This window comes from Phoxinus phoxinus (genome assembly GCF_949152265.1).
Source record: "Phoxinus phoxinus genome assembly, chromosome: 5".
Taxonomy (NCBI): Eukaryota; Metazoa; Chordata; class Actinopteri; order Cypriniformes; family Leuciscidae; genus Phoxinus; species Phoxinus phoxinus.
Window position 1 is genome coordinate 17,961,415 of NC_136880.1, and position 18,465 is coordinate 17,979,879.

Genomic DNA, 18,465 nt, shown 5'->3' on the forward strand with positions numbered 1-18,465 from the left:
ATTTAATTACAACAGAAATGATTTTGACTCATCCCTTGCTTTCTTTAAAACAAACAGAACTTGAGGTTTCAGAGAGGCACTTAAAAGGGAAGCGAATGAGGACAATTCAAAAGCAGTAATGTGGAGCACTTACATTAAAGTCACCATGAAATCAAAATTGACTTTTTTTTTTAATGGAATATTTCAGTATTTACAATATAGATATACATTTTTAAATGTACGTGCCCATCTCAACATCTCATCTCTCCTCTGATGACATGTTTTCTGATGTGAGGGCGGGGCAACCTGTCACTCACATGAGATCAACCAATAGCAAGCCACAACCATCCAATCAATTTCCTTTGGACAAAATTAAGTCCCGCCCTACATTTCCTCTTGTTCCAGAAGCCATTTCACTCAGATATATGTCACAATAGGGAGGAAAAGACTATTTTAACTTCTGTTTCAAGCTGACTTTTTAAAGCACTTACAATATTTCTCTGCTTAACCGTATTATTTGAACTGCAAATCTGTTTTAAAGCGTATTTTAAGTTGTATGTTCATTTTATTTAAGGAATGTTAACAAAGATGAATACATTTCTGTATGGCTCATTGTTAATGTTAATTCACTACTATTTACTAACAGACCTCCAGATCCACCAAATGAGAACCACTGCTATATCACACACGCATCTGTGCGCCAACAGGATCTACACCTGTGCTTCTACACCTTCTGATACTGCTATGTAGCATGCCATGGATCATGACATTTAACTAACTGTACAGTGAATATGTAACTACCATAACTCGAGTTATTCGCTCTCTTTTTGCACCATGCCACTATTCAGCCATTGTGACTGCTTTGCCAACTTTTGACAGTGAACTCTTGTAGGATTCATGCTGGTAAAGTTTCATTTGTGTTACTATTCTCTGTATTGTTCAACTCTTGTTAAGCAAGGGACATATCTAAGCTAAACTTGTACGGAATCAGTGTAACAGTGCCTAAAAAGCTAAGTCAAGTCATTTTAGGTGCAGTAAATGTGAATCCAATTTTATCCTCATACTGCGATCTTTTAATAATACGTTTTGAGATGTTCATCTACTGTGATATGGCATTTTTTCCATGTTTCTGATTTCTGCATGACAAAAAAAAAAAAAAGTCAAGCGGACGCTTTACTGCGGATGAAAAGCTTCTTTGAGAAAAGGTGCCAGATAAGTATCATCATATATTTCTATCCACTGTCAGGTCATATTGACTGAATATTATTGGAGGGGGGGGGGAAACGTTCAATGTGCTCTCTACAAAATTATTTGTAATAAAAACATTTAGAACTGCAACTTTACTTTCCTCGATTTTGTTCTTTTAAAAAGGATCTGTGATTTGGTTTGGTGCCAAGACAAAACCGTAAATCTCCCTTGCATAGCCTATATTTAAGCAGGTCTTGATTTATCTCAAGTTTGCCTTCAAAGACAAAGGGCTGTGCACTTCCTAGTGTGGATGTGAACTCTTGCACATTACTGTATGTATAATAGACTGTTGCATCAGTGGAGATGATCAGAAACAAATGAATGAAATGCTGCAAAGTCCAGTTTATTGCGGTACTTACATCAGATTAAGAAAGTGTATGAATCTCCTGAACAGTCAAGCTTCTGATTCCAGACAAAGTACGTGGTACTTTTATAAATCTGCAGCTGTTTTCAGCTACGCCACTAAGATCCATTTAAATCCTGCAGGTGTCTTATACATAATAGTGCTTTATGCTGTATTTTAATAAATGAGGCCTGTCATATTTTTATAAAAGCATGGTGATTATAATCACTGACATTTATGCAAATAGCTAAAGTCAGTTAAAGGTGCAGTGTGTAAGATTGACAGGTTTGAAATGGGTACCGCAGTTTAAATTCTAAATATTGGAGTCGTTTCCGCGCCCCATCCTCCTCAGACTCCACGCTCACGTGGGTTTCCAGATCGAGGACACGCAACAGGAGCGAGCACAATTCACAATGGAGGCGTGGAGATATACACACTGTAAGTTGATGAGTTGATTTATCCGCGTTTGAATATGCTCCCGTTCATAGAGATTTTTAGATGGAGATTTTTAGGTTGGGTAGAATCTGCGATCTCTGACCCAGTTTGTTTGCTGGCTTCCATGGCTGCAATACGCTGTGTTTTCCACCGACTGGTGTGTCGAAACACTATTGGGTAAATTGGCAGTGGACGGGATCACACAGACCAAAACAAAAACAGACATTCCCACACGGAATGCACATTTCGTAGTAAATAACTGGCTGTAGAAGTGTTTTTCAGAGAAACAAGCATGTGAACTCGGCATGTTTCCTAAATCTATTTAGGTATTGTTATTCTTTAGTACACTCCAAAAGTTACATACACACATTTAAATAGAGATATTACTTAATTAAAGGGGCAATATGTAGAATTCAGAAATACCACCAGTGGCCGTTAAGTGAACTGCAGCCAGCAACTTTTTGAAGCCCAAAGTGGGTGGAGCCGGCCATCGCCATCTTGGTAGCGCGCCACTACCAGATAAAATGAAAATGGGCAAAAAGGCGGGATTAGCTGAGGTGACGTGACGGCTAACAGACAGCAGACAAACGGCTAGTAGTGACAGCAGCGGTAATCCACCTGTCACTCAAGTGGCCACGCCCTTAATTATGCATAACTTTAAGGCTTAAATATAATTTAAACAGATGAGTTATGAAAAATAAAAAATTAACATGGGGTCTATGGGAATGACTCTCTTTTGGAGCCTGTCTCTAGCGGCCAGTCAATGAATTGCAATTTAAGTCACTTTTTAAGAGAGAGACAGGAAGGTTGTTGCTTGGTTTGCAAATGAGAACTCCAGCAATTGTCCCGGCAAAAACGTCCCGAGGCCTTCCCAAACAAATCAGTCTAATAGTTTCATTACAAGTGATCACACATTGGCAATAAAAGCGATTAATACATGGAAATTCTTACATACAGGCCCTTTGATTGTTGATTGCATTTTTTTTAGCTATTCGCAATATATTAAGACAGTTGATTTGTATTACATGTTTTGTTACAAGTGTGAGGCATTAACTATTTAAATATTCACTAATTTGCATACATTTCCAGAACAGAAAACCGAACATTGGATAAAGCCAAGTTCAGAATTCTTGTTTCATTCAGTTGATTTAAAGGGGCTTTGTGGAGTTTTCAGCGGCATCTAGCGGTGATGTTTCAGATTGCAACCAATACGTTTACAAGCGAGTGCTCGTGCGCGTGCTTTCTTTTGTTTTTTATTATTATGTGGAGTTTGTGTTGGAGTCTGTGTTGTGCTGGTCGTGTCTTAGTATTAGCCATGTCATAAAGTTGCAGTGTCGTCGCTGTTGAGTGCAAAGTCAGTAGACGAGGCGAGAGGCGAGACGCTCGGGAGCGCGCATGCAGGTCCAACCCGATCTCACGGCAATTCGTAAAAAATTTTACGAGGTGGCTAATTCGTACCAATTCATACGACCTCACTCGTACGAATTTGTATGTTTTTTGCTAAATCTTACATATTTTACGATTTGCCAAAATCGTATGAATTCATACGAATGACCTACCCCTGACCCCGCCCCTAAACCCAACCGTCACGTGGGTTTAGACAAATCGTACAAATTCGTACGAGTGAGGTCGAGCAAACTCGTACGAATTAGCCACCTTTTAATCACTCGTACAAATTCGTACGAATTGGTCGTGAGATAGCGTTGGCAGGTCTCAGTTACGGCAAATCCGACCCGGAGACTTCACATAGAAATAGGAATACTTGCTTTCAGAGGTAATAGCAAAACCCGCCAAGAGGATCATTTTATTGTGAGATTACAACCCCTTCACACACAGGCAATAAAAATGGATTCATTTTAGTTGAAAAACTCCACATAGCACCTTTAACGGTTTTTACAGAGGTATTTTTTATCACTCCATAAATAAGAAAACAGCCAGCTAACAAATTCATTTTCACCATGTATTTAAGAATAAAGTGTTATATAAACCAGGTGAAAGATATATGAAGAAACCCATCTGTAAACCTTCAAATAAAACGGTAAAGTTTGCTGTAAGTGCTGCCAAAGGGGAGATTTCTGACTCAGTGCAGGAAAGAAAAACTAATTTTGAAAAAACAGCCTTTCAAAGATATGTGTCATGATTCCTGTCTTGTGTTCTCCTTGTCTTGTGTGGACTTTTGTTATTTCCTGTTCTGTAAATTATATTTTCTGTAATGGTTTATAAGCTATGAATCAGGTTGGACATAAGTTCAGTCCCATGCACTATTTACTCTGAGCTATTCCACCCCAAAACCGACTTTTTATTTTATTTTAAACTTAAACATGTATGGTTTTTACGCCAATATATATATATATATATAAAAAATAAAAAAAAGCCATAATACAAGACAAATATAATTTGGATATTGATTTACTTTTATTAAGTATATTTTAATCAAAAGATTAGGTACAAATATTGTCCAAACATTACCCAAGCTACTGTCTAATTTTTAGTTAATTATAGCGATAGCAGAATAGAATAAACTTTTTTTGGGGTTAAGGACTTGGATAGAGGCTCATTAGAAAAACGACATCAACGAGGAAAGGGAGGACGGTGCTGTAAAATGCTTATTCACATTGCCGTCTACCAGTTTTCCTTGAACTTTTTACGAACTTTGTTAAATAGCGGTTCGATTTCACCGTGATTATTTACAGCCACTCATCCCTGACCCTTCTATAAACTGCGTAACATTTAAAAATAAACTTTCACATGAATTATCCGTAGGACGACAGAACTAGACCACAGAACCATCATCTCGAGTATCATAAATATCTGCCATGGAGATCTGCAAAACGCACATTAGAGTTTTTATTTGACAGGTCTCTGATCTTACATGATTCTCACAAGATCATACGGTAACAGGAACATTTATGCCGTAAGTCATGTCTGGAAAAGCTGTCATGCATTCCGCTTCAAGGAGTAACAGGAGGACACAAGCCAAACGTCTCCCACATGCAGATGCGGATATGACTTATGGGTTTGGAGACCATCACTTTAATACAGAAAGATCTATGAAGCTTTTATTGGCAGGGAATCAAGTACAATGCAGAGAGCTAATGCACATTTAAGCTTACAGGAGGATATTAATTGTTATAAGTTATCATAGGCAGATCATTTATATCACATTTTTTAAATGAACATCCATAGCTCAATGAAGCTTTGTAGTGTCCAGATGCGTTCTTGCTGATTCATTTATAAGAAGCAGTTCTTCTTTTTATTTAAATTATCTGTAAATATCATCAACGGTCACACTTACTGGTACAGTTACAGTAATGAGCTACTGTATAACTACATTTACTTGTGTAAACAGTTTGTGGAGCTGCTTGTAATTAAACACAGGCTTGTTATTACTAATTCAGATGATTATCTACCAACATGTAATGTGTTAAAAATTATTAAATAACAACAATAAAAAAAAAAAAATTGTACAGACGTACCGGTTTCCAACTTTACAAATATATTTAGAAAACACTGTATATTAATTAATTAGTGACCGATAGTGGTGTGATTTTTTTTTTACCATTTATATTCTAATATAAAAAGATGCTATGTTCTTGGCAACATGAAATACTTCATACACTCTTAAAAACAAATGTTCTTTATTGGCATTGATGGTGGAAGAACCTTTAACATCTATGGAACCTTTCCAGTTGACAAAAGGTGCTTTTAAAAAAAGAAGTTATTTTAAGAAATGTTTACTGCAGGGAACCAAATTTGGCTCTTCTATGGCATCACTGGGAAAACCCCATTTGGAACCTTTATTTTTAAGAGTGAATGGTGGCAAATTAATTTAGTCTATAATTAGTAATAGTAGATTATAATTATTATAATAATAATAATAGTATTAGTAATAAAGATACTAACAGTAATGATTTTGCACATGTCCCTGTTTATATTTCAAACAGGTCAGCTGACACGTCCTGTCCTGTGACTGGAACCACAGCATGTCTGCCGTAAACCGGACACCTCTTACACTGAAATTAAAGCACAAGAATTATGAATATTGTGAATACTTTAGCAAAACTCAGTGATTCAATACAATAAATAAATAAATAACAATGTTGTCATCAGTTCAAGTGGCCTCAGAATGGATCACAATATGTACTTGAACCACACAAATGTCTTAGCACGAGTTCAGTTAGCTTTGAGTCTGTGGTGCATTTGCCTAGTAGGAGAAGGAGAAAAATAAGGAGGAGAAGGAGAAAAGGATTAGAAGAAGAAAGAGGAGGAGGAGAAGGAGAAAAGGATTAGAAGAAGAAAGAGGAGGAGGAGAAGAAGGAGAAAAGGATGAGACAAAGAAAGAGGAGAAGGAGGAGAAGGAGAAAAATATGATGGAGGAGGAGATAGAGGTGGAGGAGGAGAAAGAGGAGAAGGAGGAGGAGAAAAATATGATGGAGGAGGAGATAGAGGTGGAGGAGAAAGAGAAAGAGGAGAAGGAGGAGGAGAAAAATATGATGGAGGAGGAGATAGAGGTGGAGGAGGAGGAGACAAATATGATGGAGGAGGAGATAGAGGTGGAGGAGGAGAAAGAGGAGAAGGAGGATGAGAAAAATATGATGGAGGAGGAGATAGAGGTGGAGGAGAAGGAGATAGAGGTGGAGGAGGAGGAACATATGATGGAGGAGATAGAGGTGGAGGAGGAGGAGACAAATATGATGGAGGATGAGACAGAAGTGGAGGAGGAGAAAGAGGAGAAGGAGGAGGAGAAAAATATGATGGAGGAGGAGATAGAGGTGGAGGAGAAGGAGATAGAGGAGGAGGAGGAGACAAATATGATGGAGGATGAGACGGAAGTGGAGGAGGAGAAAGAGGAGAAGAAAAATATGATGGAGGAGGAGATAGAGGTGGAGGAGAAGGAGATAGAGGTGGAGGATGAGGAGACAAATATGATGGAGGAGGAGAAAGAGGAGAAGGAGGAGGAGAAAAATATGATGGAGGAGATAGAGGAGGAGGAGGAGAAAGAGGAGAAGGAGGAGGAGAAAAATATGATGGAGGAGGAGATAGAGGTGGAGGAGGAGGAGGAGAAAAATATGATGGAGGAGGAGATAGAGGTGGAGGAGAATGAGGACGAGGAGAAGAAGGAGAAAATATGATGGAGGAGGAGATAGAGGTGGTGGAGGAGGAGGAGGAGGAGGAGAAAGAGGAGAAGGAGGAGAAGGAGGAGAAGGAGGAGAAAATATGATGGAAGAGGAGGAGAAGGAGAAGATGAAGGAGGATGAGAAGGTGAATGAGAAAATATGATGGAGGAGGAGATATAGGTAGAGGAGAAGGAGGAGGTGGGGAGGAGGGGGAGGAGGAGGAGGAGAAAATATGATGGAAGAGGAGGAGAAGGGGAAGAAGAAGAAGAAGAAGAAGGAGGATGAGAAGGTGAAGGAGAAAATATGATGGAGGAGGAGATATAGGTAGAGGAGGAGGAGAAAATATGATGGAAGAGGAGGAGAAGGGGAAGAAGAAGAAGAAGAAGAAGGAGGATGAGAAGGTGAAGGAGAAGAAAAAGAAGAATGAGAAGGAGGAGGAGAAGGAGAAGGGGAAGAAAAAGAAGAAGAAGAAGAAGAAGGGGGAGGAGAAGGGGAAGAAGAAGAAGAAGGAGGAGAAGGAGAATGGGAATGGGAAGGGGAAGAAAAAGAAGAAGGAGGAGAAGGAGGAGGAGGAGGGGAAGAAGAAGGAGGAGGACAAGAAGAAGAAGGAGGAGGAGCAGGAGGGGAAGAAGAAGGAGGAGGAGGACAAGAAAAAGAAGAAGGAGGAGAAGAAGAAGGAGAAGGGGAAGAAAAAGAAGAAGGAGGATGAGGAGGAGGAGGAGAAGGGGAAGAAGAAGGAGGAGGAGAAGCATTATAGAAGATTAAAAGACTGGGTTAAAAAAGAGTGAATGAAAAGTGAACTTAGACAAAAAGTATACCAAAGTAATTTGATTCTATTTTCAAGCCCAGATACAGTATGTTCGAAAAATTTATTATTTTTCAGTTCACTTTCAGTTCAGCCATTTTCAGCTGAGTTTGTGTCTTTTATAGAGGACTTACAGCAAGAGTGAAGAGTAACTATTGAGTGTGGGAAGAAAATGACATAATTGTGTAAAAAGAAGGATGTTCATAAAATCTTTTTGGCACACTCTGTTTGTAAGTCTTTGTGTTACATTGTGATTGTGTGGCTTTTTATTTCTTTAAGCTTTGATATCCAGTCAACAGCCATATTACATGCTCGCCATTTCCCAGATCAAACTACAACCCCAATATTTGTCAGATTAACCCCAACGTGATATTTTTAGACCAAATTGTGCAGTCCTGATTATCTATTTAAAATACGGTCATAGATTTCGTATGCATTCATCATGAGAAGGGGGGCTACTGACCGCACTGCACTGGCAGCTCCAGCGGCACATAGCTTCTGTGGCAGAGATGGATATAGGCAGAGGCCAGTGTGCAGAAGTCTGGTCTGGAAACATCTGCACGCTCATCACGTATGCACTCCAATCCTTCACACTTCAGCGTGAACTGCACAGGGTCCACCTAAAAAAAGATCCGGAAAAAATGAACGCTCATAAACGCAATGCAAAAAATAAAAACAGTGTGACACAGAGAGAATTCTTCATCTGAAGTTCATTGTGTTGTTTACTATTGCATTCTTTCATTCTCTTTTTCATTTCCTCACTTCCCCCAAGGAGTGGATGTCTTTTGATCAATCTAATCAAAGGGATCTTTATATACACAGGCTTGTAATAGCTAGCACATGTCGTTGAGTGAGAGAAAACAGAGGACAGTAGTTACCACTCTGAAACAGGGGCTCAGAGGAGAATTTGTGGAGGAGAACAGAAATTTGCACGACAGGGAGTCGGCAGTGCCATTCTGGCAGATTTCAGCTTTCCTGCTGGCACATTCAGAATCCACCTAAAGCAAAGGGCACCGAAATAACACATTAGAGCCACACACTCATGTCATTCTGAATCCGCATGACAGTCTCTCCAGTGGAACACAAAAGATGTTTTGATTCATGTTGACACTGTTTTTTCCCCAGATGGAACCACAAAGGTTCATAAATTTGAAAATCAGGGTTATCGTTAACTAAAACTAGTAAAAAACAGTTATTTTACAGGTTTTTTTTTTACAGTCGCTAGGACACATTTCTCAATACTTTTTTGAAACTCTTCACACAGTTCTCCTAACCAACTTTCAGCTCGGCACAGCAGTTCATTTCTGATTCAAGATGCACTAAAACTACCAAATCACTTCATACATGTCTCAAATCAACACATTCTTCCATAACACTAGCAAGGGTTGACAGCCAACAAACACACGTTATCACCCACTAAACAATGACCTAAAAAACAGTAACAACAGGTAACTTTATACAATGTTTTCCTCTGCACATGCTTTCTTTCTTCTACCTCTCTGTTTAGAGTTCACTGCAATATATGTTACTAGAATGAATCAGACATGATGCAGTATGCTTCAATACTTTATATATTTTATGTATTTATCAAAGTAGTTCCAAAGTACAAACATTTGTCTACACACCATCCACCGATACAGATACAATAGGAATCAGCTGTGGTTGGTCCATTTGCTTTTATACCATTTCATTTTTAGATTCAAAATATATTTCATTACAATATAACTGTAGAAATGTAGACAATTGCTGTCTTATTCAGTTTTGTATTATGTTATTGTTTTGAACTTCAGTTTAACAGTTTTGAGAACAGTGTGTAAGCATGGGCAAATTGGCCTGTATAGTTACACAGAGTTGTGGCGGTTGTTGTGTCGAAGTGAGAAAATAATTAATGTAATTTGAAAGACGTAGTCATTGAATGCATTTTGTGCCAAAGCGATGATAAATGATCCACAGTTTAGCCCATATAAACTTCTGTTGTGCTCACTGTGTGAAGAGTTTTGAAAAAGTGACTAGCGACTGTACAAAAAACTGTAATTGAAATAAAGCTGAAATAAAATACAATTTAAATATTAAATCTAAATAGAAATATAAAAATAAATATTGATAAAATTAGAAAAGCACATCACAAAATGACTAAAAATGTAAATATATAGTCCAGACATGAAACTCTAGAGGGAACAGGATGATAGCTCCTTTACATACAATCTACAAGCAATCACATCATTACCGCATGGCACAAGCTGATTGGCCTCTGCTGATCCTGCAGCCAATGAGATTGCTTGCTCAACATTTAAATAGTCTGGTTCAGTGTTTGCTGTAGGCTAGTCCTGTATCATGCTATCAGAGTTCCTCTGAAACCCTCCACCTCCCCCAGCTCCACCTGTCTGGATCTGTTACGGGGTTTATGTCTATATACGCAGCAGCGCACCAGCAGATCTTACATTCTCACAGCAGCAAGTCTGTGTATCTATTATCAGCAGCAAGTCCATACTTGCTCAGCAGCATCATAGCAGAACTATTCCGGCAAGACCACATATATTTAAATTGCCATATTCATAAACATGCAAAAACTATTCTAAGAATTGTCATGATTTAACTAAAATTAACATGAAAACTAAAAAAATTAAAGAACACTGCTGCAAAGGAAATTTGAGAGTTGTTATTGTTATGGTGCTGTTTGCCTTTTTTGGATCTTGTCAATATATGTCTGAATGGATAAGAGCAGTGTGAACATTTTTCTAAGTTTTACATTTTTGTTCAGTGGAAGAAATTCATGTTCGGATTGATATGACAGACAGAGATATTCAAGCCATGACTTGAAATGAAATTAACTTTTCCTTTAGCATTATTATATGAAATACAAAAAAAGCATGCACAGGCTATGTACATATGAAGCAAAATAATAGAAACAGTGCTGGTTGGTGTGGTTGTGGTATGATCGCAAATGCTAAACAGGTGTACATTCCTCACAGGTTTCTTTCGCTACCTGCCAGCTGTGAGTGAACTGAAGCACGCTGTGTGTGTAGGAGCCATCTGGCAGAAGAAGCTCATTAGCTGCCTCATTATCATTGGTTCCTAAAAGTCCAGTGGACACACCTGAAAAACAATTGATTAAAATAACGTGTTAGACCATGATGCATATTAGAATGATTTACCGCAACCATAGTAGCTGTGGTTTTAAGTGCCATTAAACCTCTTAACACATCACGTTACAGAATATTAACATTTATAATAGTATCCGAATACCCCCCCCCCCCCCCCACACACACACACACACACATACACACACACACACACACACACACACACACACACACACACACACACACACACACACACACTCCTTGGTGCAAGAGGATGTTTCACAATGATTTTTTTTCCATAACCACTTAAAAGTTGTTCTAGGCCTTGAACTAACCCAGTCAGCTCAGAGATTAATCATACTTTCATAACATTTAACACAAAGAGGAAAAATTATATTTGAAAATAAAAAAGACAATACTGTGCATTTGTCTTTTATGAAGGCATTAGCTGTTTAATCCAAAAAGCATTGCAAATTATGTACTCGAATCCTCATGGTTTTGGTTGGTGATTTTAATATCCATGTGGATAATACAGATCATTTATGTTCAAAGGAGTTTTTATCATGCCTAGATAGTTTTGGAGTGGACTACAGCAATTTATCAATGTCACAACTCACTCAAAAGGTCATAGCCTTGATCTGGTCTGCTGTTCAGGTGTGGTTCCTGGTAATTGCACTACTTCTGACTTATCACTGTCTGACCACTTGCTGGTGTCTTTCAATGTCTTTTTTATCTGTGTCTAAGCCTAAATTGAGCCGTACTGTTATATTTCGTAATATTAAGAACATTGATGCCTCAATTCTTGGAGAATGTTTGTCCACACTTCCCTACAAAGACTATTCATGGAATCTTGATGATTTAGTCCAGCATTACATTCAAATGATCCTCGACGCTTGAGCCCCATTGAAAACCAGTACTGTTTCGTTTCGTACCCATTACCGACTCACTTGGTCAAAACTGGTTTATCATTTCTTTCCTCTTTAATCACTGATATCATGCATTCTTCACTTCTTTCTGGTACTGTCCCTACTGCACTTAAAACTGCTGTTATAACACCTATTCTTAAGAAACCTGGGACAGACTTCAGAAAAAATCAGAAAATGAATTTGTCACATTTCGAATCTGCCGTTTCTGTCGAAAATCCTAGAAAAAAATTGTTGCTCTCCAGCTCCGTGAACTGAACATCTTTCTTGTAATAGTTTATATGAGCAGTTTCAATCGGGGTTTCGTTCTCATCACAGTGTTGAAACTGCATTTGTAAAGATTTCTAATTACTTATTACTAGCTGCTGATGCTGATCTTTTGTCAATACTTATACTTCTTGATCTTCTTAGTGCAGCATTTGACACCATTTCTCATCCTATACTTTTGAGCAGACTGGAATCTATTGGAATTACTTGTATGGCTTTAAGCTGGTTACGTTCCCATCTCACGGACCGCATTAAATTTGTACAACTTGAACAGTTTAAATCAAAATCCACCTATGTTGTCACTGGTGTTCCCCAGGGTTCTGTTTTAGGACCTCTTCTGTTTATTATTTATCTTTTACCAATTGGCAGCATCTTTAGGAAATATGATATACATTTTTATTGTTATGCCAACTTTATCTGTCTTCTAAACCTTCTTCAAAGTTTCCCTCTTCTGCTCTTGGTGAGTGCTTAAGTGATTTACAAAATTGTATTTCAAGTATTTTTTTTAAATTGAACAGTAGTAAAACAGAAATTATTCTCATTGGTTCAAAAAACAATAACTAAGTCAAATATGTCTTCTGTGGTAATAGATCATTGTTCTGTTCCTCTGTCAAATCAGGTTAAAAGTTTGGGTGTCATTCTTGACAGAACTTGTCTTTTGAAGCTCATATTATTAGTGTTACCCGGTCTGCATTCTTCCATATTAGGAATATAAATCGTCTGCGTCCTGTCCTTTCCCTCAAAAGTACTGCTACGCTTGTGCATGCTCTTGTAACATCACGAATCGACTATTGTAATGCCTTGTTTTATGGGCTTCCTTCCAAATCTTTACATAAATTACAGTTGGTACAAAATGCCGCAGCTCGAGTAATTACCAAAACTTCCATTTTTGAACATATTTCTCCTGTTTTACAAAATTTGCATTGGCTCCCAGTTAAATTCCGTGTAAATTTTAAGATTTTACTTTTAACTTACAAAGCACTTAACAACTTGGCTCCTTCATATCTTCTAGATCTTGTTCATATACATACTCCTTCCCGCATTTTAAGATCGGCTTCTGCACTTACACTTGTTCTTCCATGCTCTCGGAAAACTTCTATGGGGTCACAATCTTTTGGTTATGCGGCTCCCCATTTATGGAACTCACTTCCTGTAGAAGTTCGCAACAGTCCTAGTCTTTCGGTCTTTAAATCTCGTCTTAAAACTTATCTGTTTAGGCAGGCTTTTATGTGATTTAATGTTTGTTGCTGTATTGGTTTTATTGTTTAATGTCATTGCTTTTATGGATTTTGTAAGGTGTCCTTGAGTGCCACGAAAGGCGCCTATAAATAAAATATATTATTATTATTATCAACAACATAAGACTATTTACAAATTAAACTATTGTCTCTGGGTCTTCAACATTTGTATATTATACTATCTAGTTAGTATATATATTGGGGTCACTGACAACTTTGTATTTTATTAAATTGATCATTTTATTCAGCAAGGATGCATTAAATTGATCAAATATGAGAGTACAGACATTTACCAAATATTTCTGTTTCAAATTAATGCTGTTCTTTCTTAACTTTCTGATTTTGACATGATTTTCTTTCACCATTGTGGTTTTTGTTATGTCAATAAATTGTATTTATTTATTTATGTTTTAAAGAATAGCATATGTCATATACCATCAGAGCTTGTAACACATGGTAGAACTGTCTTGAGTTTTAGCAAAATATTATTGCTAAAAATTAGTTCTGGAAGTAATGTAGTAAACAAGGCTACGGATCTTACCGTGAAGCCATCCATCAAGGATCGCACTGCAAACCTCTAGATGATGGTCACATGAGACCCGAAGTCCTCTCTCATTGGACACCTCAATGATGTTCCCATCCTTTCTGATAGCCACTTCATGGTTAGTGTATGGTATTTGCGTTACTTGGCAATTAATCTCCACCTAAAATAAAAATAAAAATGTATTCAGATTTATTAAATCTGTTTAATTAGATCATATTTAATTTTTCAGATAAAGTTTTTAAGTTATCCATGACACTAATATTGGGCATCAAAATAATAAGATGTACCTCTCCATTTGGGTGAATTGAAATCATCGTGTTTTGCATTTGCACCTCAAGCGAGCGACGTTTGAACCTGACAGATTTGAGTGCAATGCTGAAGGTTTGCTTGATGACATCAGCTGCTAGGATGAAGTCACAGGATGCTGGGAGTTTGAACAGATGTCCGTCAAATGACACCAAATAGACATCTGCCACTAGAAATGCCTGATCTGGATAGAGGAAATGAAGTACAAAGACAGATGTGAGGAAATTAAGAATAATGACCTTTAAAAAATTAGTAATTTGTTTCTGTCATCAGTTACTCTATTACCGGTTGCATTGATTTCTGGGTTAAACTTTATTTCGATAGTCCACTTTTGACATTCTACTAACAATACAGTCAGTAACTTTGCAACTACTGTACATATGTCAACTAACCCTCATTAATGTGCAACTAAAACACATTAGAATTTTAGTATACTGTTAGGTTATAGTTAGTAGAATAAGTAGACGTATTTGCACCGTTACTTGGGGAATGTCTGTTGGGGAATCACAATAAATTGTTAGCAGATTTTAAGCAGAAAGTAAACTTAATACTCTAATGACTGCTAGGTGACATGTAGTTGCAAAGTTACTTATAGTTAGAAAAATGTATAAAGTGGAGTATCGAAATAACGTGTCACTGACACAGAAGAACATTTTTGAAGAACTTTGGGGTCCAAACAACATTGGTCTCCTCTGACTTCCCCATTTAGAATGATATGGTGGTGAGTAAAAGATGGCAGAACTTTTTTTTTTTTTAGTGAACTATCTCTTTAAGTAGTAATTTCAGTCTCATGAATAGTAAATGCATCTGACATATGAAAATCCCAGGGGTCTAGATTAACTCAATTAGTGGTCTAGAGTTGGAAAACATGTGTTCAACATGAAGGCCCATGAGAGCAAAACACTCATTATAACTCACAGTTGACGGGACTGTCCATTATCTTCCTCTTCAGCCGGTAGAGCTCTGCTGTAGGACTCAGAGAGTTCAAGGCCAGGAGAGGCTTCAGGACGAACTCCTCCAGAAGAACTTCAGTCACACCTGCTTCCTTCACCTTCAGCCACGGGCCCACAGGAAGTGGCACCCTAAAGATCAGCTCACCCTCACTGGAATAACAGTGAGTTGTGGAGAAAAAGTTTGGAATTATATACTGTACATTTCTATATGAATCACTGCTGAGTACGGTAAGTTTTTTGTAAGTCCAAATCAAAATGTACAGTATATAATTAACAACAACGCTGTCATGTCACCTGTTTTAAAAGAGTAAAACGCATTAAACATTGGTGAGACCTAATGGACTGGTGGTACAATTTTTGTTAAGCGTGCCAGAGGTTCTGGGTTTTTGTTCTTTTCTTATTAAAACCAAAGATGTTCATCAGTGATTGTATATCAAGAGCAGAGACACTTTGTGTGGATTTTGTTTTGTGATTTCACCGTAACAAATAGAAAGCAACAGTCTCTGCAACATCCTCAAGCGATTGATTGAAGCGCTCTGTTGTGTGAAGACTGAGCATGAGCGCCAAGAGAACACTTGCCTAATGCCAATGATAACAGCGGCAACAAACATTCAGCATGATTTCAAAAACAACACATTCCAGAGCCAGATGGCCTCTTATTTAGCTTTCAATCACAAAAAGACAAATAACTGAAAAACAACTTCACAATAAATGCAGCAACAGTATAAACAAACGCAGCAAACAGTGAAACAAAAAAGTATCTTTTATCTGCTTAAACTATTCATGCCATTTAGCATTGCTGGTATGTGGATTACCATATTATTCAGAGATTTAGAACCTTGATGGTCCTCGAGGGACATTTGCTGCCAGTGTGGAGTGGGTGCTGGTGAACTGTGGATCCCCATTAACCATCTACTCTGCTGAGGAAGACATCACCAGCCCCAGACCCCAGCCAGCCACATCCGACACCCTGCACTGAGAGTATGCCAGAGCTCACCGCAGACACGGAGCCCGGGTCAGCACCAGTCAATACCTGAGCCGATCATCGTCCCGGAGCCCGAGCCCCACAGGGCGTCTGACCAGGTGCGTTAGCTGGCAACATCGTCCTTTACCAGTGTGTTTGTTGAATTCGAGGGCATGGAGTGCAGCCATGCCCACACTCCGGTCACTGAGGGTGAGCTAAAACTGGCCTCTGCAATATACAATGAGGAATTGGAAGAGGAAAATCCCTTTAATCTCCCGTTGCCGCTGGTCCCGCCCAGCTCTGAGTCTCCTGTGTCTCCACAGATCCCGCCCAGCATCCCCCTCCTCTGCTTATAACAGCCAGTTCCTCACCCCCGCCTCCGCTGTCCCTCGGCTCCTCCGCTGTCCCTCGGCTCCTCCGCTGTCCCTCGGCTCCTCCGCTGTCCCTCGGCTCCTCCTCTGTCCCTCGGCTCCTCCTCTGTCCCTCGGCTCCTCCTCTGTCCCTCGGCTCCTCCGCTGTCCCTCGGCTCCTCCGCTGTCCCTCGGCTCCTCCTCTGTCCCTCGGCTCCTCCTCTGTCCCTCGGCTCCTCCGCTGTCCCTCGGCTCCTCCGCTGTCCCTCGGCTCCTCCGCTGTCCCTCGGCTCCTCCGCTGTCCCTCGGCTCCTCCGCTGTCCCTCGGCTCCTCCGCTGTCCCTCGGCTCCTCCTCTGTCCCTCGGCTCCTCCTCTGTCCCTCGGCTCCTCCGCTGTCCCTCGGCTCCTCCGCTGTCCCTCGGCTCCTCCTCTGACTGTACTCTGCTGCGTGGATCTGCCTCGGGTCTTCCGGTCTCCAGCTCCGCCTTGGCAAGAGGATGCCCTGGCTCCGCATCCAGCCTCCGAGCCAGTCACTCGACCTCGGAATGACGATGATCGGCTCCACCTCAGCTCCTCCTTCCCTTGGCTCACCTGGGACCATTGTCCTTACGGCTCCAATTGGCTTCTTCATCCCTCCGGTTCCGCCTTGGTCAGATGTCGCTCTGCCTGTGCCACGCACTTCCAGGCCTACAGCTACACTTCGTCCCTCCACCCCTTCGGCTCCGTCGGGCTCTGCCTTTCCTCCGGCTCCACATTGGTCCTCAGTCCTACCAGCTCAGTCTCCAGATCCATTGTGTCACTTGGGTTGATCGACTCTTCGGCTCCGCCTGGGTCTCCCCCTCCATCGGCTCCATCTCAGTCTGTCATCCACCTGGATCTCTGCAAAGTCTGCATCATGGCTTCTCCCTCTCTCGTCTCCACAGTGGGCCTTTGTCCTGGCTGTGGTCTGGGTCTCCACCTGGCTTCTCATGCTCTTGTCTCCTCCCTGGCTTCTCCCTCCAATTTATCCCCATCCTGGTTTCTCCCGCCATCATCTCCTATTCTTTACTGCCATTCGCCAGCTCCTCGTCCTCCTCCTAAGCTCCCCTCCTCCCTCCTCAGTTGGACTTTTTACGCTTCGGGAAGGGGAAGCTACTGTAATGGTCTCGTTCTGTTTTGGTTTCATTTTCCTTCTGTTCCCTGTTCTGTTTTGCCTGAGTTCTATTTGCTAGTTAGTTTCTATGGTTTCTGATTGGATTAAATTCACCCGTTGATCATTTAGTCACCATGTTATCCCTGTGTATTTAAACTCTGAGTTTCCTCTGTTCACTATTCCGTGAAGTCTTTAGTTAACGTGGTTGTGTGTATTTCTCCTGGTTATTTCCTGAGTGTTACCTTGTTGGATTTATTAAAGACTGTTTTTGTTCTCTACTCCTTTCGTTGTGTGCTTTATCACAGCCACGCTGCTGATATGAATGTATGTGAGCTTGATTTTCTTGTAGGTGGTTTGTTTTTGGCTTACACACTGGATTCATTGGTATCATATCAATAATAAACATAAAACAAACTTGTATCACAAAAAACTAAAGTTTTATCACAAACTAAATTGCCCCAAATTTCTAAATACATATTTATTTATTGAATATTAGTATGTTTAAATTGGATTTTAAAAACTAATCTGAAAAAAAAATATATATACCGGTATATTGTATTTTGGAATACAAAACTTCCAATTGTTACTATTGTGGTCTATGTGTGCTGGGACCCTCATACCAGCATGATTTATGTGAATAACTGGGTTATTGATATTAATCAGATTATGATATTAATCAAATTCTGGCGTTGGGGTAAGCCAAAAATAATTATTTTAAGGAATGTTGGTAACCAGAGTGACTTCCACCATATACATCCATAATATGGAGAGAGAAAA

The 18,465-nt window shown here is 39.6% G+C and overlaps 1 protein-coding gene across 1 annotated transcript; it reads right to left on the bottom strand.

Annotated features, from left to right (window-relative positions):
• Positions 1 to 5,871: 5,871 nt before the first annotated feature.
• Positions 5,872 to 18,042, bottom strand: LOC306999478 (apolipophorins-like). Its single transcript, XM_079614180.1, has 8 exons — positions 16,577 to 18,042; positions 15,207 to 15,391; positions 14,270 to 14,472; positions 13,980 to 14,142; positions 10,914 to 11,023; positions 8,806 to 8,925; positions 8,391 to 8,547; positions 5,872 to 6,018 (listed from the first exon to the last, which is right to left on the bottom strand). The coding sequence occupies exons 1-8, from the start codon at positions 17,185 to 17,187 to the stop codon at positions 6,014 to 6,016; spliced, it is 1,554 nt and encodes a 517-aa protein (XP_079470306.1). The 5' UTR covers positions 17,188 to 18,042; the 3' UTR covers positions 5,872 to 6,013.
• Positions 18,043 to 18,465: the final 423 nt, after the last annotated feature.

Excerpts from the sequence above, each read along its gene's own strand:
- LOC306999478 (XM_079614180.1), bottom strand. The coding sequence starts at position 17,187 with ATGAAGAAGCCAATTGGAGCCGTAAGGACAATGGTCCCAGGTGAGCCA. Across the intron at positions 11,024-13,979 it reads CCTTGATGGATGGCTTCACG|GTGTGTCCACTGGACTTTTA; the intron begins GTAAGATCCGTA and ends ATTGTTTTTCAG. Across the intron at positions 8,548-8,805 it reads TGAGCCCCTGTTTCAGAGTG|GTGGACCCTGTGCAGTTCAC; the intron begins GTAACTACTGTC and ends ATCTTTTTTTAG.